The sequence below is a fragment of the Suillus bovinus genome (genome assembly GCF_016758785.1).
Source record: "Suillus bovinus strain UH-Sbo-P2 chromosome Unknown EDB93scaffold_322, whole genome shotgun sequence".
NCBI classification, from domain to species: domain Eukaryota; kingdom Fungi; phylum Basidiomycota; class Agaricomycetes; order Boletales; family Suillaceae; genus Suillus; species Suillus bovinus.
The window spans coordinates 1-18,385 of record NW_024542378.1 but is presented as its reverse complement, the minus strand read 5'-3'; the positions used below and the strand labels follow the sequence as shown (position 1 = coordinate 18,385).

Sequence of the window (18,385 nt, the reverse complement as noted above, 5' to 3'; positions counted from 1 at the left end):
ACATGAATAAATCGGGGGGGAGGAAAATGCGTTGAGAATATGTTTGAAATACATTCAAAACAATAAGCAAATGTATGACACTAAGGGATAACATATTTTGCTATTGTGTCATTGGAGCATTGAAAGCATTCACCAAGATGGCGAACAGAGAGTCCTGTGACAGATGCATACAAGAAGATGGCAAGCTGCTCCTCAAGTGTGACATGTTTTGAATTTCTGCACCCTGAATCGTGAAGTATATTCAATAGTACAATAGAATACATGATGCTGCATGCCAAGTTCGCATCGTATGTGGTCTGGATGTCGTGCGAGGAGTTCGTTGACCCATGCCATTACAGACAAGGCTGAAGTATAATAGGGTTGCTTGTTGTAGTGAGTTTGCGAGTGACCTTGGAGTACCTGCCCAGCAGCATCAGCAATAGCCATTGCTACACGAGCAGCACCATGGAACATCTTGTCTATCCAGTGCAGCTCATTTACGTCCAGTCGGTCGGAGTCTACCGCATCAGCACAATTGGAATCTTCATCCGCACTGTCTTCGATGTCGACATCATCTTTGTCTAGTGGGTCTAGTAGATCAAATTTGGCATTGAGGTCGTTAGGATGCATTGTGTTGTACAATAGGCTCAGCGACCACTATCATATTGTATCAGCATGATCAGCATGACATTATTTTTGGTCTCGGACTATTTGGTCTTGTATGGGCTACGTTGGAATTTCAAAGTTGGTTGGCGAAAATGATGTCCGAACAGACTCTTAGGCCACTATCGAGAAACTCAGAACTTGTGTTTTTGAAACTTTGGATGGCTGTATATCAAGGTTTACAAGCTTAGTAATATCAAGCTCTATGTGTGGGATTTTCCTTATGCACACCTCCTGACTTGCACTAGTTTTAATTCTAACCAAATCTCAAGACCTCACTGTAGGATACCAGTTTGACTCATATCACAATAGCAAGCTTACATAATAATACACTCATATATCACACCATGTCTGAACTGATTCCAGTGACTCCATTCTAATTCCAAATTGCAAAATATGAGAGGTTGATTTCAAAAAGTCTGACATTTGTATATTTGTGCAACATAGGGGTTGATTTCACGCAAATCTGACATTTGCATATTTGCGCAATATGAGGGGTCGATTTGCCGCAAATCTGACACTTGCATATTTGCGCAATATGAGGGGTCAAGTTTGCACAAATCTGACATTTGCATATTTGCGCAATATGGGGGGGTCCATTTCACGCAAATCTGACATTTGCATATTTGCGCAATATGAGGGGTCGATTTTGCGCAAATCTGACACTTGCATATTTGCGCAATATGAGGGGGTCAAGTTTGCACAAATCTGACATTTGCATATTTGCGCAATATGGGGGGTCCATTTCACGCAAATCTGACATTTGCATATTTGCGCAATATGAAGGGGTCCATGTCACGCAAATCTGACATTTGTATTTTGCGCAATATGACGGGGTCAATTTGTGCAAATCTGACATTTGTATTTTTGCAAATATGAGAGGTTGATTTCAAAAAGTCTGACATTTGTATATTTGTGCAACATAGGGGTTGATTTCACGCAAATCTGACATGTGCATATTTGCGCAATATGGGGGGTCCATTTGACGCAAATCTGACATTTGTATATTTGCGCAATATGAGGGGTCCATTTGCACGCAAATCTGACATGTGCATATTTGCGCAATATGGGGGGGTCCATTTGACGCAAATCTGACATTTGCATATTTGCGCAATATGAGGGGTCCATTTGACGCAAATCTGACATTTGTATATTTGCGCAATATGAAGGGGTCCATTTCACGCAAATCTGACATGTGCATATTTGCGCAATATGGGGGGGTCCATTTGACGCAAATCTGACATTTGCATATTTGCGCAATATGGGGGGGTCAATTTTGCGCAAATCTGACATGTGCATATTTGCGCAATATGGGGGGGTCCATTTCACGCAAATCTGACATTTGTATATTTGCGCAATATGAAGGGTCCATTTCACGCAAATCTGACATTTGTATATTTGCGCAATATGAGGGGTCCATTTCACGCAAATCTGACATTTGTATATTTGCGCAATATGAAGGGTCCATATCACGCAAATCTGACATTTGTATATTTGTGCAATATGAGGGGTCAATTTTGCGCAAATCTGACATTTGTATTTTTGCGCAATATGAGGGGTCAATTTTGCGCAAATCTGACATGTGCATATTTGCGCAATATGGGGGGGTCAATTTTGCGCAAATCTGACATGTGCATATTTGCGCAATATGGCTGTTTTAGATATACCATAACCCAGCCTTAACTCTAATGGACTTGCAAAATCATGGGTAGAATTGATAGGAAATATGCAGTCCCGTTGATGTTTGTTGCAGGAATAAAGAAGCTGGCACGTACCACACAAGCTGAGAGACAGGAGGATAGCAATGAATTCGAGTACATCGCACATGATAATGATTATGAATCTGGAGATGAAGGAGAACCACAGTGCTATGATGAACACAACTGTGAGCGCACAAATAACCTCCTGGATTCTTTGAGCAATTAAGTGACTGTGGTGCAGCCTCGTGCGACAGGAGGGATCACGATGAAGAATACCGCCCCACTCCCCCTCCAAATATGGAAGGGCAGAGATCAATCTCGCTTGAAAGAGTACCGACTGTGGAGATCACGTACACTGCGGAGGAGATTGCCTGTGAGTTTATCTCAAAACCACATTGCTGGATTATTGAATAAAATGACCACCACTCGTCGCAGCCCGCGCAATGGCACGACCATCCCGTTGGGCTGCAGCTATGGAGGCGTCCTCTACCATGGCTGTAAAATCAGAATGCATCGACAGCGCCGTAGCCAACTTCTACCTATTAGGAGTATGGTATTCAATACAAGGCCAAAACAGGATAAGATTTATGGACATGTTGGCGGCTGCGCCAACAAACCGCAATGAGGATGACATGGATATCTTGAGGACCGACCAATACATACCCTGCGACGAGGAGTGTCCTATGGTGCCAGTGGGATTCATCGTTAATTATGACGTCCAGTTCCTTGCTATAGTATTCGACTTCGAGGGACGCAGGGCGCACGTCCTTAATTGCCACACCCCTGATGATGACATGGATGTGGATGGTGGTGAATGGATCACATGGAACGGGCCAGACTACTGGGACAGAATCGCGACCATACATGGGTGGAATCCAGGAGATCTCGACGACGTTCAGGTGCTGTCTTACGATGGGTATCAAAGCGGAATCGACTACAGTGCCACAGCGTGCTCATTGATGGAGAAGACAATGATCCATGGACTTCCGGATGGCTACTTGCCAATAGATCCAACAGAAACGCTCTGTTGTCATACAATGCGTATCAAAATCTTGCGCATTGTAGCAGGACAAGTAAAGACTAGCTACGACGACTACATGATGCTCCGGGAGAGTCCACCATCGTGTTGGCAAGACGATCTACCACCAGAAGAAGAAATTTTATATGCAGTGCGTACAGGAAAGTATCATGCTGAATGTAGCTTGATGCTCCGTACGCTGGCTGTCGTCAGTGCAACATGCGCGAGATGCAAACGACCTCCTGTAATGGAACAAAGTGAGTACTTGAGATCATTTAAACATCGACAACGATGCTGATAGCAACACAGGCGATGAAAACACAGAGGACGCAGACGCACATGATGAGGAGACCTCGGAGCTTGGCATAACATTGACTCAGGAAAGGAAGGCGAGGCTCTCCCAGATCTTGAAAGGCACAAAGGAGATTTCTATGGCACGAGATCGCAACAGCATAGTGCCACGTGCATGTGGAACACATATTCCAGTGGAGGCTGAGGATTGTGCGGAGGAAAGGGTACAAGATGATTCTCAACGGTCATATGCTGCAATAACATCTCGAAAACGCGTCTCCAACTGGAATCTTGGCAGTATAAAGCGATTTCCTCGTCCTACTGCGCCGCCTGCCATGACTGCGTACAGAGGAAGGAGATGGCTGCAAGACAACAGAAACTTTGACGATTATGAGGGCGGACCAACCATAGAAATGCTGAGACCCCCTAGTGACGTTGATCCTACCATGATATATCATTCATCCAGAATGGAAATTTCCGCGGCCTGGGCGACCTGGGTCGACCATGGATACAGGATCAGGCCAAGCACATTTCAGATGTTCTACCAGTGCCAGCCTATCTCTACGATGGATCACATCATGCCTGTCGGTACATTGGATTCATACGATGCATCAAACCAGGTGCCCGATCGAGTGACGGGTGCATATTCCTTAGACAGGAAAAGGGCTGACCCAGAAAGGGGCGATGTGACAGTGAGCGATGTTATCATATTGTCTGCCTATGAGATGCTCGACTCGGTCGATCAGCATGATCCACCCCTGCAGGAGGAATGCAAACATGGACACAGCTTGTTTGTGCGTGGTCGTGCACATATTTCAGATGGAGAGGAGAGACCTATATATGTTGACCTTGAGCTGGATGCCATCAAATTCGACGAAGGAGATATATCAATCTCAGTGGATATCGACAGCATCATATGGACGACAAAGACGTTGAAATTGCGTGGTACCATCGGAATATATATGACGCCTCCATTTCATTCCAAACCAGGGATCTCAAAGCATAATCACGCATATCTGGATCTCCTCATTCCGCAGTCAGAAGAGGATGCACACGAACCAGGAGGGAGGTCAGAATGGCTTTCTCTAAGAGTCAAAATGGAAACCATCCCACATCTCTGCATAGGGCGCATCTCATCCGCAGCTTCCACCTTGAATGTGTATATTTTCTTTCCGCGCCTCAAACACGATGATGCCATCAGTGGAAAGAGAGTCAACATAATACCTAACGAAGTCGAAGACATCTTCTGGGACCGAGTCTTGCTTCCAGCCATCGGAGATTGCGCTGACATTAGCTGGCAGGCGTATTTGAAGCAGTCACTCAATGAGGCAAGATACAAGAACAAGGGAGGACACGGTGCGACAGGAGGAAGAGGAACACCAAAGATAATTCCATTGTCAAATGATGACTTCATGGACGTGCAGGCAAGGATGAACGATCGGATCAAGGATGGAGAAATGGAGCTAAGCATGTTTGGGTCGTGCTTCTTTGTGCTCGAGGGAAAGGGGATCAAGCTCATCACCAAGGATGGTCAGAGAGGAAAATTCCAAGGACCTGAAGAAGCGCTATATTGCAATCTGCCTGACCTAGATTGGGATCATATGATGGACAGGAGACACGGAGAATTACTGGTCGATGTTGGAATCTCATTCACGCCTCGCTCATCAGATGTTCCTGTGGTAGGACTTTGGAGACTGGACGCATTGGAGGCCTCATTCGGGGCGGGGGGTTATAATAGAGGACAGCTGCATCACCACAACACACTCTCACGGTATGGCGCACTCCAGGCTGAGATGCAGAGAGAAAGATGTCAACAGAGTCATGTGGCATTCCGGAGCGCGTACAACCTGTACTACGAAGCCATCAGAACCACCAGCAACCAGGTCACCTTTGCAACAGACAGCGATGCATACAAGGCATCGTCGAATTATATGGTGGAATGCTTCAATATCGAAAGGATGTTGACTGGATCCAAAGACAAAACATATGGTGTGCGAGATGAATACAGGACGAGTGGAAAGGCCGCAAGACTGATTCTTGACAGCACGATATCTAAGGTATGCGATATTCACTTGAGAACATCAATTCGAGGATTCTCCATGTTGATGATAATGATTCAGGCGGAAGAGTATCTGAAATCCGACCCGATTCTGTGGATCCCATCCGAGTTATGGTTTGGATTCTTGGCAAGACGAGTTCGTGAGATTCAACGAACTCAGATCGCTATCATACGGAAGAACCCTCCAAACCTTGGCGTCCTCACCAGCATACTGAATCACATGCTCCGCTCCACAACGTCAACCCCAATCGTGTTCGACTCTCATCTGCGCGAATCACTGGCTCTTTTGGAGTATAGAAATGTGCTGGAGACCGCAGGGATGTTCTTCCTACAGGAATTCGACATCAGCAGCGATACATGCCTGTATGACATCCAGCAACAGGATGATATCACCGTGCTTGCGCTTATGGGGGCGAACACCAAAGCACAAAAGGCTAGAACAGCAGCAAGGCATGAGATATCTAGGGCCGATGCAGAGGCTGAGTCTGAGGAATTCCCTATCGGTCGGAGGCCTTCATGGGCTCGACTGAAGTCAGCCATAGTTAGTTCTATAGCGACTATTATGAAGCCTTGGGTGTGGCATTCCAGACTCTCAGATTCACGACTCTCTGCAGGACGACTATTTTTGATGTGCACAAAGCATCTGTGGCTCATGCTAAAAGATGAAATTTTTCAGGGAATCAGGCCGTGCCCTACATCGTTGCAGGAAGCCATGAAGTGTTGGACGATAACGAGCATCACTGACACCCTCACTGATGTGACATTCGAGGCCTGCAATATCGGACTACAGGACTACACTGGTGTGACCCCCGGTTGCACGGGACCAAGGTCTAGATCCTTCGCAAACAGGTGGTCTACATTTTTTCCAGCCCCTGAATCGCCCAAGAAGGTTAATTCCCAGTGGTCTGCATTGTGGACCGGAGATGGATACATCGCAGAATTCCACAGGTCGTTGAAAAGAATGGATGAGGACGAAAGAGAATCGCTGCAGAATGGACTTGCAGATATATTTTGCAACCTTCACTGTCTTCCGGCAAGCGCAGGAGCCATCTGGAGGGTCAAACAGTCCGCCATAGTCTTCATCGCCAATCCAGCATTCTACAAGATCGAATGCTTGGGAAGAGCTGGAATTGGCCAGAGAGCACCCGTCGCTCGCAGGCCAGTGAATATAATCAAGGGAAAACGCATTTTCGCTGCGGATTTGATGGACATCACACCTTTCGACGCTTTTGGGGCTCTCAGAAAGAAGTCTGACAGGCAGAAACGCAGGGAACTTCGCAAACGACTGAATCAGGCAAACAAACACAAGAGAATCCCTCCCCCTGCACGTCCTCGCAAGGCCAGACCATTCCCAATGAATCTAGCAGAACCTATGGACTCGGCAAGGCATGATGAAATGGATGTAGATCGACCTTGATGTACATACATGATATTATACCAGCTCGGCATGATAATTCGACCAAAGCGTTTCACTGTTGTATTTCAGGAATCCGCGCAAGAACTAGTTTTGATACGGAAAGCCAGGACTCAATGATGTGACTAACTTGGACAACTTGGGATTTACAGCTCTATGCATGTAAACAGTGCAAAAAGAGAAACAAAGGCCGAGACTGTTATTGACAGTTGACCCACATGAAAAAGGATGGGGGAGGAGTGCGATCTATTTGTGCCCACATCGTCGCAATGGTGTAGAAAAGGGGCACTAAGGAGGGTTTACCTAACTCATTGTAGTCCGAAAAATATAACCCCTAACTCGATTCCATTGGTTCCTATTTTATGACAGGTTAGCTTTCAGGTTGTTCAAAAATTTCAAAAATGAGTATTGGGAATGCCGCTTAGTACCCCTGTCTCTATAATATCGCCTCCTTTGTGTAGATCACATGTACGTCTTGTTGACATTTGCGAACTTGTTTTTTAAAAACAATTTTTTTAAAATAAAGTCTAAAACACTGTAATAACAAGTGTTGGAAATCATTGCTGCTGGTCTGCCGCTGCAGCCATTGAGAAATAAGGATTTAGAATAGTTCAACTTGTCAGTCAGGCTGTGTCCAAGTTGATCATGTGCTTATGTTGGTGGCATAACCCTAGGCTATCGCACTATCCTTCATGATTTATTTTGTTTCCATTCATATGACCTTCTCACTTTCTCACTTTCAAATTGAGATTTCACTGGGGGTCATTAATACTATGGGACGAAAGTGAACGATGCCACATGTAATGCTGGGGTGCTCAACCTGGGGTCGGTTGTTTCGACCTTCATATGACTAAATTGACCGCATTACAGGGGTAACTGATCATTTTACATTTAGGAGCCTAACAGAAATTTGATTTGTAAAAGTCTTATTCTATGTGTCCACCCGTCCGCATCTGCTTATGTAAGCAGGCTCGCCCCTGTCTTGCTACCTCACAATGATCGATTTTTTCAGCCTTTGTATGACTTGCCTTGCTTCGAATATACATCTCAATTGAAGTTATTGAACCACCAGAATCTGAATGCAATGATTATTTTGACTGAAAAAATTATTTGCTATAGTTATGAGTAATGAGTGACTGTAAGTCAGCAATACTAATGTGCTCGACCCAACGGTCGATTGGCTCAGCATTTTAATGATTTAAATATCTCAATCTCAAGCTACATAAAACTAAAATCGATCTATGTACATTTTGGAGCAACAGATCTCTGATATATGGAGTCTTGTGTCAAGTTTGCCCACCTGTCCGACCCCATCAGCAAGTAGAGTTTGCAGGAAATATAACACATCTTTGATGATCGACGATGTGTTATACTTCCTGCAAACTCTACTTGCCTTGGTATGTTCATACCTCTTCACTTATGATGATACTGATGAGTTACTGGCTTTGAAGCACTCGACCCCAATGTCAAGATTGCATATGCCGAACATCAGTGGGACAAGGAGTCGTTCGATGAGTACTACCGTGATGTGGCCCCGACCTCTGTTGCTGTAGAGGCTGACAACGAACAAGGGACATCTGACTTGCATGGTCAGTATGGCCGTTCATGGGTGCTTGCAGCTGTGCAAGCACGTCTCGCATCAGATCGCACCAAGCTGAACCCTCGCGCTGAACTTACGGCTTATCTTGGAAGTCCTCTCGAGCAGACTGATGATGTCGTATGTTGGTGGGGGGTGAGTGTTTATGCTATCACAAGCATACGAGTTGACTAACGAAAATTTGTCAGCACCACCAGTCACAGTACCCGACTCTTTCATGCATGGCAAGGGAATACTTGCCCATACAAGGCTCCAATCGATCTATGTACATTTATGAGCAACAGGCCTCTGATATGTGGTGTCTTGCTTCAAGTGTGTCCACCTGTCCGCATTTGCTTATGTAAGCAGGGTCGCCCCTGTCCTGTTGCCTCACCCAAAGGTTGATTTTTTCAGCCTTCACATGACTTGCTTTGTGTCGAATAGACATCTCAATGGGGGTTATTGAACCATCGGATTCCAATTGTAATGCTACTTTTGTTCAAAAAAATCATGTTCTAAAGTTATGAGTGAGGAGTGAGTGTAAGGTTGCCATGCTGAGGTGCTCAATCAAAGGTCGACTGTCTCAGCCTTTCGGTGACTTCAATGTCTGAATCTCAAGCTCAATACAACCACAATCAATATATGTACATTTATGAGCAACAGGCCTCTGATATGTGGTGTCTTGCTTCAAGTGTGCCCACCTGTCCGCATTTGCTTATGTAAGCAGGGTCGCCCCTGTCCTGTTGCCTCACCCAAAGGTTGATTTTTTCAGCCTTCATATGACTTGCCTGGCTTCAAATGGAACTTGATCCTAAGGTTATTTGACGCTCTGAATGCGATGGCAATGCTGATTTTGTCCGAATAAATCATGTTTCAGAGTCATGCTACCCCCTCCCCCTACCTACTCAACAATGAAGCATGATTTTATGTATATACTGATGTAAAAAGGATTTAAATAGTGCATTTGGATCATACAAATAGATTGAAGATGGGTTCGAAGTGTTTTTGGCCAATATGAAATGTAATGTGTAAGTTGACCTCATACCCCCCCTCAAAGATCGATTTTTCTGGCCTTCCCATGACTTGCCATGACTCCAAATCCATTTTTCCTGGGGGCTCTTGATAGCTGCGAACAAGATGGTCAAGCCCGAATTGTCAGAAAAAATCAGGTGGTCGAGATACAGAAGGTCCTCCTCCCCCCCTAACTCACATATCTTCCTATTATGTAAATACCGGTATGTAGAAGGGTGTCCCTACTGTTTTACAATGATATAAATCGATTGAGAATGATACAAGAGCGATTTGAGACCATACAAAGTGACATGTGCGAATTTGTCGCATACCCCCCTCAAAGATCGATTTTTCTAGCCTTCCCATGACTTGCATGCCCTCCAAAAGCATTTTTCCAGGGGGCTCTCAATGTACCTGAACACGATGGTAAAGCCCAATATGTCAGGAAAAATCAGGTTGTCGAGATATAGAATGTCCTCCTCCCCCCTCCTACCCCCTATATCGCACCACACTCGAATATAACTCAAGACCAATGCTGAAAATGGTGTTCCTACTGTTTTTCAGTCATACAAATCGATTGGAGATGGTCCCAGGGTGTATAGAGGTCGCCAATATTGCGGTTTGGTGGAGGGGCAAAAAAGTCAGTATTTCGACCATATCTCCATATTCCAACCGCCGTTTTTCTTAATTCTTGGTTCATATGATTCCTGGAAGATGCCTCTAAATGATGTACCAGCCCAGGAAAAGATATTTTTTCCAAAGTTTGAAACCTATTTCTGTTTTGACCATATAAGTGACTATATGAACAAATTGAATGTTATGGTGATTTAAGGCTGATAGGGTCGGCGAATCCCCCTCTGCGAGTCAACCGTGTCATCGAAGGACAGGACCCTATCAAAGTGACACGAGAGATCTTCCTAAAAGATATGGACGAATTTGCCAAAAAACAGAAAATAAAACACAATAGATCACAGTCGCCGTCTGCAGGTTCGCACCCTTCATCGTTTCGTGATCAACAGGAGAAAGAGAACACACGGATAGCATGTGGGCGTCCTCGCGATGTTGAGGAAACTATTCCTTCCACGCTGCTACATCCAGCCTTCGGCCAATTCATCGATGACTGCAAGAATAACAGGATAACGGAAGAAGACAATGCGTTCATCCACGAACTGGCCAATGTAAATTCGGCCTTGTATGAAAATGAAGACAAAAGAATAGCTGCAGTTAGCAAGGTGCTCGCAGCGTACCGCCTTGGCTTTCGCCTGCACAGCAGGGTGCAAGGAACTGCATATCAGACAGATGCAGACATGTCCATCGACGTCCGTGGAAATTGTCATTCTTTTGTAATTGCGGAGTTCAAGAACGAGGCGGCGACCTCTAGCTCGGAACCGTATGTGCAGGCTCTCAATTACTACCTGGAGTCAACGAGGAATTTTGCACCTCAGATGTCGGGGTCGGCTCTGCCGTGTTTCATCCTGATACTGTTTGGTCAGTCTCAAACTGATCCCAGGCATTCAATTTGATATGTAAACTACTCTTTCTACAGGACCATACGTTGTCTTTGCTAGTGCCGTTTGGACTTTGCGGCCTGCTGCACAACTCCTTTCGAACCCTCTTGCATTCAATTATCATTCCACCGATACTGATAATCAGATGGCCGCTGCACGTCACATGGCTGCATTCCGCAAAGCCGTGAGATCGCTCGAGAGACATTACGAGACGCTCCCTCCTGACTCTGCACTTGCTAACACGCTATGTCACCCCATGCTGTTCCCATATCCAACAAGCTTCACATCTCTCGATGACAACAGCGAGATATCTTTCAAGTATACGGAGCATCTCAAAAACAATGGGGGACAATCTACAAAACTCATCTTTTTTGGGACCCTCGCTGAAGGAGATGCTGAGGCTGCTATCTGCATCAAATTTGTCAGACGTTATTCACGCGATGCTCATCTGCATTGTGCTCGATCAGGCGTTGCCCCTAGATTACGAGGATTCGAACAGCTCCCCGGAGGTTGGTACATGATAGTCATGGACAAACTTGTCGGCTATGATGTATTGGCCGACTTGCCGGATTCAGAGCGCATCCCTCGACGTGTGTTCGAGGCTATTGGAGAGCACCTGAAGACACTGCATGCGTGCCAGCTAGTCCATGGCGATCTACGCGATACCAATATCATGGTGATGAAGGACGATAGAACAAAGTTCATGATCATCGACTTCGACTGGGCGGGTGTAGAAGAGGTTGTGCGATATCCGCCATATGTGAATTACGCTCATATCAAGAGACCACACGATGCGAGAGATGGAGAAGTCGTGAAGGCGGCTCACGATTACTTTATGCTCGATGTCCTAATTGACATGAGGGCCGATAAGTAGCTATACCACGTGTAATCCAACAGGAAGCAAATATACATTCCATCACGCGTTTCTAGATAAATTTGTAAGTAATTGCTAAGGAATCTGGACATTTGAATCACTCGGCTACACAGACAAAGGCCAACTATGCAAGTCAGGAATCAACGCGAAAATTCTAAACTATGCAAGCTAGCAATCAGCGTAGAATGAGGTGTTCGTCGTTTGTCATGTAACATTACGGTGTGTTTGCTATTGCACAATGACAATGATCTCACCATGTGCTGTGGTTTTTTCACTCCACCTGCCAGGCTCCTGTAGCCGATGTAACAAGGTGTCTATCTTTGCCTCAACAATTCGGAAGCGAGACCTGGTGAAACACAAGCATTTTACATTATCATACCACAATTTAGTACTGAATATTAAAGACCGCTGCAATCGGATCATCAAATCACTAGTATAGCCTCATTACATACAGTATGCCATGTTGGGCGATACCGTGCTGTCGGGTTAATATGAACCTATCCTATATCTAGCCACAGGACGTTCAAGAAAATAAAATTTCGGATCACGTTCAGTAAGACCATCTCGTATGCAACGATAACCGTTTCTGTTTCAGCACAACACATGTATGCAAGATGGGCACCTATAATAATGAATTCCCTCATAGTCCCTCGGATCATGTCCTATAAACATACTCCTCCATCCCCTTGGGAGTGCACCATGAACTTTTGCCTCTTTGAAGAGGGATTTCGCACAAGAATAAACCGACCCGTTTCCGACTACCCCAAAACGTCCACCACGGCAAATCGGCATGGTCAACATGATGAGAAAATCTTTTTCCAAGTCAAGATCGCTGGCTGTACCTGGCAACACGGGAATGTGATTGCTGCGACATTCTAGATCCTCGAGGCATTCATGATTGAACCACTGCTTACATTTCCTGCAGTATCGCTGGGACATGCTCGGACAGTATAGCTTATGGTCACATTTATTGCAGCGACACTGCGATGCTCGCTGTGGATTCTGTAGAGCGGAAATTTATCTGAATATTCACCGGCGAACGTTCAAAAATCAATCGCCTCACATTTAGGTGCACACTGTGCAGGCTGACATCGTTTCCGTCCTTCACAAATTCGATGTCGATATTCCATCGATGGTATGGAGTATCAGGTTGTATTTGACGTTGTGCAAGGTCGCCTTCGTCGTAACCAACAATCATGGCATTGTCTGACAACAACAACAAAAAAACTCATCAAACAGAAAAAAATGGGCAATAGGTCGCATTGTTCATACCTTCAACACATGCCATGTCGACTAACGAACAATGGTCGCTGAGCGCCAATTCATATTCGCCCATTGATTCTGATAAACTGTTTTATGCATCAGAATATTTTACATTGATCGTGCAAATTCAAGGAGATCGCACTCTACTCCAGCATCCTCAAGGTCGATACGTCGATAATACCATCTAATGTCTAGCCAGACATCCTTGGGACGTGCCGCATTAGCAAGTCACATAACCTGTGTATGTGTTGGAACACTCACGTGTGTCTGTCCTTGTCGTTTCAAATATATTTTTGCGACCTTTCCATACCAATACGACATAATGGGAAGGCTGCCATCTGCTTTAGGCACAGCCCTCGCGTCGTCTGGGAAGATTGCAACACTGATATATTCAATGTCAATATCTTCTAATATGGGATTGATCTCTGGGACGTACGATTGACCAACTCTAAGTACGAGACGCCTCGACTCATTTGTAGAACATAAATCACTTTCTGTGTTGTAAATCCCTGAGTAACACAACATCAGTCAGTCAGTTTAAGGGATACATCGACAAAACATATGTGGAAATGGCGGACGTACATTCGAAGGACGTACATGTCCGCAGTCGACGAACATTTGGCTGACTACTACGCATGGGTGGGAGTCTCCTACGATCTACACGTGAGGCGGAGTTGATTATGGACAGGCGACGAGACATCGAGGTGAGATGAAACTGGGTAGAATGGACACACCAGTAAAAATATGGGGTCAAGTCGAATTTGAGGCCGACGTGCTGGAACCACAATATTTAAGGACATGACGATATCGAATAATTAATCACCACTAATATGGACACCGACGAATGAATTCGATGCAAATAACTCGTAAAAGCCTAGGCATAACCGTATAGTGCCAAACCAATATATTGTCCGTCCCAGGTCATGCTGCAAAGCGCAGGTTGTACGTATTCTGATGTAAATCGGTGTTCAAATGGGGTTGCGCCACAGAAAAAAATTATCTTACGTTCACCGGAGGTATTGTCACGACGTCCAAGATCCGATATGCTATGTGGCATCAATCGCGCTGAGTGCTCAGTGCTTAAGTCAGCTCTGAGTTTACAAACCCGCAGGGTCCGGGCGTTAATGAAAGTAAATTTTCGAGCACACACCGGGGCAGGAGATAACTGTGGTCCATATCGTATAATACCCAAATTCTACATTCACCTCGCCTCGGTAAATTATCACAGTGCAATGGAGGAGGAAGATGCTCTTAACCTTGCGGAAGAGATCATGGCCTGTGGAATACTCGATTCAAGCCCACCCAGAAAGAACTCAACAAGGCCACTTCAGGATGCAGTACCTGATTCGGGCGATGATGGTTGGAACACAGACACAGAAATGACTGGCCTTTTGCAGGCCATAGAGAGCTGTGGGATACTAGACGCAGGAAATGTTAGTTTAGAAGAAAATAAACGCCCACGAGGAAGACCTAAAAAGAAAGTGATAAAAAATGCAGCTCATCGTGAGTTGATTCGACAATATTTCCATGCATATATGAGAACTTTGAGCAGGCAGAGCTACAATTCAACGTGAAAATGTTGATGCAGAATTATCTGCTACTAGCCACAAGCCAAAATCGAACAAACCCGTCATCCGTGCTACAATAAGCCCAGTCCCAGACGACATGCCAGCCGATACTGATGCCGTCAAAGTCAGCAACATTCATGGAAAAAGTAGTGTAACATATGACGAAGCCCCAAAAGCCAAGAAGAAAGGGCGAGGACGTCCAAAAAAGCGCGTGGGAGGTGAGTGATTGTGTCAAGAACGAGTATGCAGCTGAACCTCAAACATGTAGGGAGATCAGGAACGAAATTTGTCAATGTCAAATTCGTAGCCAATGGTGATGTGCATGATAATAGAACAGGTGAGGACCAAAGTTCCTTCAAAACCAGATTCTCTTTATCTAGGTATTACCAGATACTGACTCGTCTTAGGGGATATCGATTCGCCAGACATAGGAGTTGATGATGAAGAGAACCGGAAAAATCCTCTTGAATCACACATTATTCAGTCGCTGTCACAGAACATTGCCGAAATCGCTTGTGAGTGTTGCCCCTAGGAATATTGACATCAATGGGTTAATCAGAGACACAGCACGTGTAATGTCGCGACCAACTATATGGACCGATGCCTGGAACCATCTGTCCACCCTTCGATCAAACATGTGGATTGATTCAACAGTGGCAAACTTTTACCTTTCGCATGTCTGGTATGATGGGTTAGCCAAATTCCGCATCAGATATCTGGAAATGTATTCAGCGATGGCTACTAAATTGTTAGACGTCGAGCTGGACAGCATCAGGAGGTACCACTTCATACCTCAAGATGTCGCATGTACCGTAGCTCCTGTGGGATTTGTAGTCCATCATGGGGATCATTTCTTCACCGTCATATTTGACTATGCACGACATACAGCACACATCCTTGGCCGCCATATTTCCAACGATACAATGCATGTCGACAAGATAAATGCAGATGGCTGGAAGGTATGGGGAGGCCCTGGATATTGGATACACATTGCAGCAATCCATGGTTGGACGGCAGGAGATCCTACAAATGTCATCATCAGAGCGCTGGACTGGGAGCAAAATGGAGTGGACTGTGGCCCCATAGCGTGCTCCGTGCTGGAGCAAGTTATGACAGCAGGGCTAGATGAAGACGGGAATGTACCCCAGATACACATAGAATGCGGGCACCTACTGCGCATGAAGATATTCCGCATTGTTTCTGCGCAGATTGTGATCAGGTGCAGAGACTACATGATGCTCCTGGATAATGCTGAAGCACAGTGTATGCTCGATGAGATGCCAGATGAGGATGTCATCAATGCGATACAGCATGGGCAACATCCTACGGAATGCCAAGGTCTGCTAGAAAGCTTGGCTGCTTCAAGTGCGACGTGCGAAGCATGCAGACACCCCACATTGATTCAGAAGACCAGGGATCACTTTCAAACCGATGAAAATAACCATGGTGTCTTATATGATGATATCAATCAATTCGAAAACGAGGGAAGAGCGGAGTCCAATGATGTACCACAGGGTAAGTTCAACAACATGTCATTGGAGAAGGATGAATATTTATCCATTCGTGAAATTCTTTGACAGAGTCATATCACACCACACAGACCAGTGACATTTCACGCTCACATATGCAGAGCTATAGAGAGAAAACTGGAAAGTCTTATGCGATACGTGCCACTATCAGCCCTGTGCCAGAGGGTACCACTGCACCAGGATCCATGGTACAGAAGGAGGTCCGTGAGAGGTCCAAAAATGTCGCTCGAAAGAAGGGTAAAGGACGTCCAAAAAAGCGTTCGGTACATTCCCGTATGGCAGGTGCGTCTTCAATTGATAGGAAATATGCAGTCCCGTTGATGTTTGTTGCAGGAATAAAGAAGCTGGCACGTACCACACAAGCTGAGAGACAGGAGGATAGCAATGAATTCGAGTACATCGCACATGATAATGATTATGAATCTGGAGATGAAGGAGAACCACAGTGCTATGATGAACACAACTGTGAGCGCACAAATAACCTCCTGGATTCTTTGAGCAATTAAGTGACTGTGGTGCAGCCTCGTGCGACAGGAGGGATCACGATGAAGAATACCGCCCCACTCCCCCTCCAAATATGGAAGGGCAGAGATCAATCTCGCTTGAAAGAGTACCGACTGTGGAGATCACGTACACTGCGGAGGAGATTGCCTGTGAGTTTATCTCAAAACCACATTGCTGGATTATTGAATAAAATGACCACCACTCGTCGCAGCCCGCGCAATGGCACGACCATCCCGTTGGGCTGCAGCTATGGAGGCGTCCTCTACCATGGCTGTAAAATCAGAATGCATCGACAGCGCCGTAGCCAACTTCTACCTATTAGGAGTATGGTATTCAATACAAGGCCAAAACAGGATAAGATTTATGGACATGTTGGCGGCTGCGCCAACAAACCGCAATGAGGATGACATGGATATCTTGAGGACCGACCAATACATACCCTGCGACGAGGAGTGTCCTATGGTGCCAGTGGGATTCATCGTTAATTATGACGTCCAGTTCCTTGCTATAGTATTCGACTTCGAGGGACGCAGGGCGCACGTCCTTAATTGCCACACCCCTGATGATGACATGGATGTGGATGGTGGTGAATGGATCACATGGAACGGGCCAGACTACTGGGACAGAATCGCGACCATACATGGGTGGAATCCAGGAGATCTCGACGACGTTCAGGTGCTGTCTTACGATGGGTATCAAAGCGGAATCGACTACAGTGCCACAGCGTGCTCATTGATGGAGAAGACAATGATCCATGGACTTCCGGATGGCTACTTGCCAATAGATCCAACAGAAACGCTCTGTTGTCATACAATGCGTATCAAAATCTTGCGCATTGTAGCAGGACAAGTAAAGACTAGCTACGACGACTACATGATGCTCCGGGAGAGTCCACCATCGTGTTGGCAAGACGATCTACCACCAGAAGAAGAAATTTTATATGCAGTGCGTACAGGAAAGTATCATGCTGAATGTAGCTTGATGCTCCGTACGCTGGCTGTCGTCAGTGCAACATGCGCGAGATGCAAACGACCTCCTGTAATGGAACAAAGTGAGTACTTGAGATCATTTAAACATCGACAACGATGCTGATAGCAACACAGGCGATGAAAACACAGAGGACGCAGACGCACATGATGAGGAGACCTCGGAGCTTGGCATAACATTGACTCAGGAAAGGAAGGCGAGGCTCTCCCAGATCTTGAAAGGCACAAAGGAGATTTCTATGGCACGAGATCGCAACAGCATAGTGCCACGTGCATGTGGAACACATATTCCAGTGGAGGCTGAGGATTGTGCGGAGGAAAGGGTACAAGATGATTCTCAACGGTCATATGCTGCAATAACATCTCGAAAACGCGTCTCCAACTGGAATCTTGGCAGTATAAAGCGATTTCCTCGTCCTACTGCGCCGCCTGCCATGACTGC

The 18,385-nt window shown here is 45.6% G+C and overlaps 4 protein-coding genes across 4 annotated transcripts; 3 read left to right on the top strand and 1 right to left on the bottom strand.

Annotated features, from left to right (window-relative positions):
- Positions 1–2,176: 2,176 nt before the first annotated feature.
- Positions 2,177–3,912, top strand: EDB93DRAFT_1286019 (uncharacterized protein; the record flags this gene model as incomplete). Its single annotated transcript, XM_041454502.1, has 6 exons — positions 2,177–2,527; positions 2,584–2,715; positions 2,778–3,511; positions 3,574–3,617; positions 3,662–3,815; positions 3,847–3,912. The coding sequence occupies exons 1-6, from the start codon at positions 2,347–2,349 to the stop codon at positions 3,910–3,912; spliced, it is 1,311 nt and encodes a 436-aa protein (XP_041300588.1). The 5' UTR covers positions 2,177–2,346.
- Positions 3,913–10,252: 6,340 nt separating this feature from the next.
- EDB93DRAFT_1244129 (uncharacterized protein) lies at positions 10,253–12,093 on the top strand (the record flags this gene model as incomplete). Its single annotated transcript, XM_041452198.1, has 3 exons — positions 10,253–10,355; positions 10,552–11,199; positions 11,258–12,093. The coding sequence occupies 3 exons, from the start codon at positions 10,253–10,255 to the stop codon at positions 12,091–12,093; spliced, it is 1,587 nt and encodes a 528-aa protein (XP_041300587.1).
- A 967-nt stretch (positions 12,094–13,060) lies between these two features.
- EDB93DRAFT_1258502 (uncharacterized protein) lies at positions 13,061–14,056 on the bottom strand (the record flags this gene model as incomplete). The annotated part of the gene is made up of 6 exons (XM_041454133.1): positions 13,061–13,299; positions 13,366–13,442; positions 13,499–13,560; positions 13,618–13,738; positions 13,793–13,865; positions 13,939–14,056. The coding sequence occupies 6 exons, from the start codon at positions 14,054–14,056 to the stop codon at positions 13,061–13,063; spliced, it is 690 nt and encodes a 229-aa protein (XP_041300586.1).
- Positions 14,057–14,588: 532 nt separating this feature from the next.
- On the top strand, positions 14,589–18,303 carry EDB93DRAFT_1258501 (uncharacterized protein; the record flags this gene model as incomplete). The annotated part of the gene is made up of 11 exons (XM_041454132.1): positions 14,589–14,859; positions 14,909–15,142; positions 15,193–15,261; positions 15,332–15,439; positions 15,492–16,439; positions 16,505–16,735; positions 16,787–16,918; positions 16,975–17,106; positions 17,169–18,008; positions 18,061–18,213; positions 18,266–18,303. The coding sequence occupies 11 exons, from the start codon at positions 14,589–14,591 to the stop codon at positions 18,301–18,303; spliced, it is 3,156 nt and encodes a 1,051-aa protein (XP_041300585.1).
- Positions 18,304–18,385: the final 82 nt, after the last annotated feature.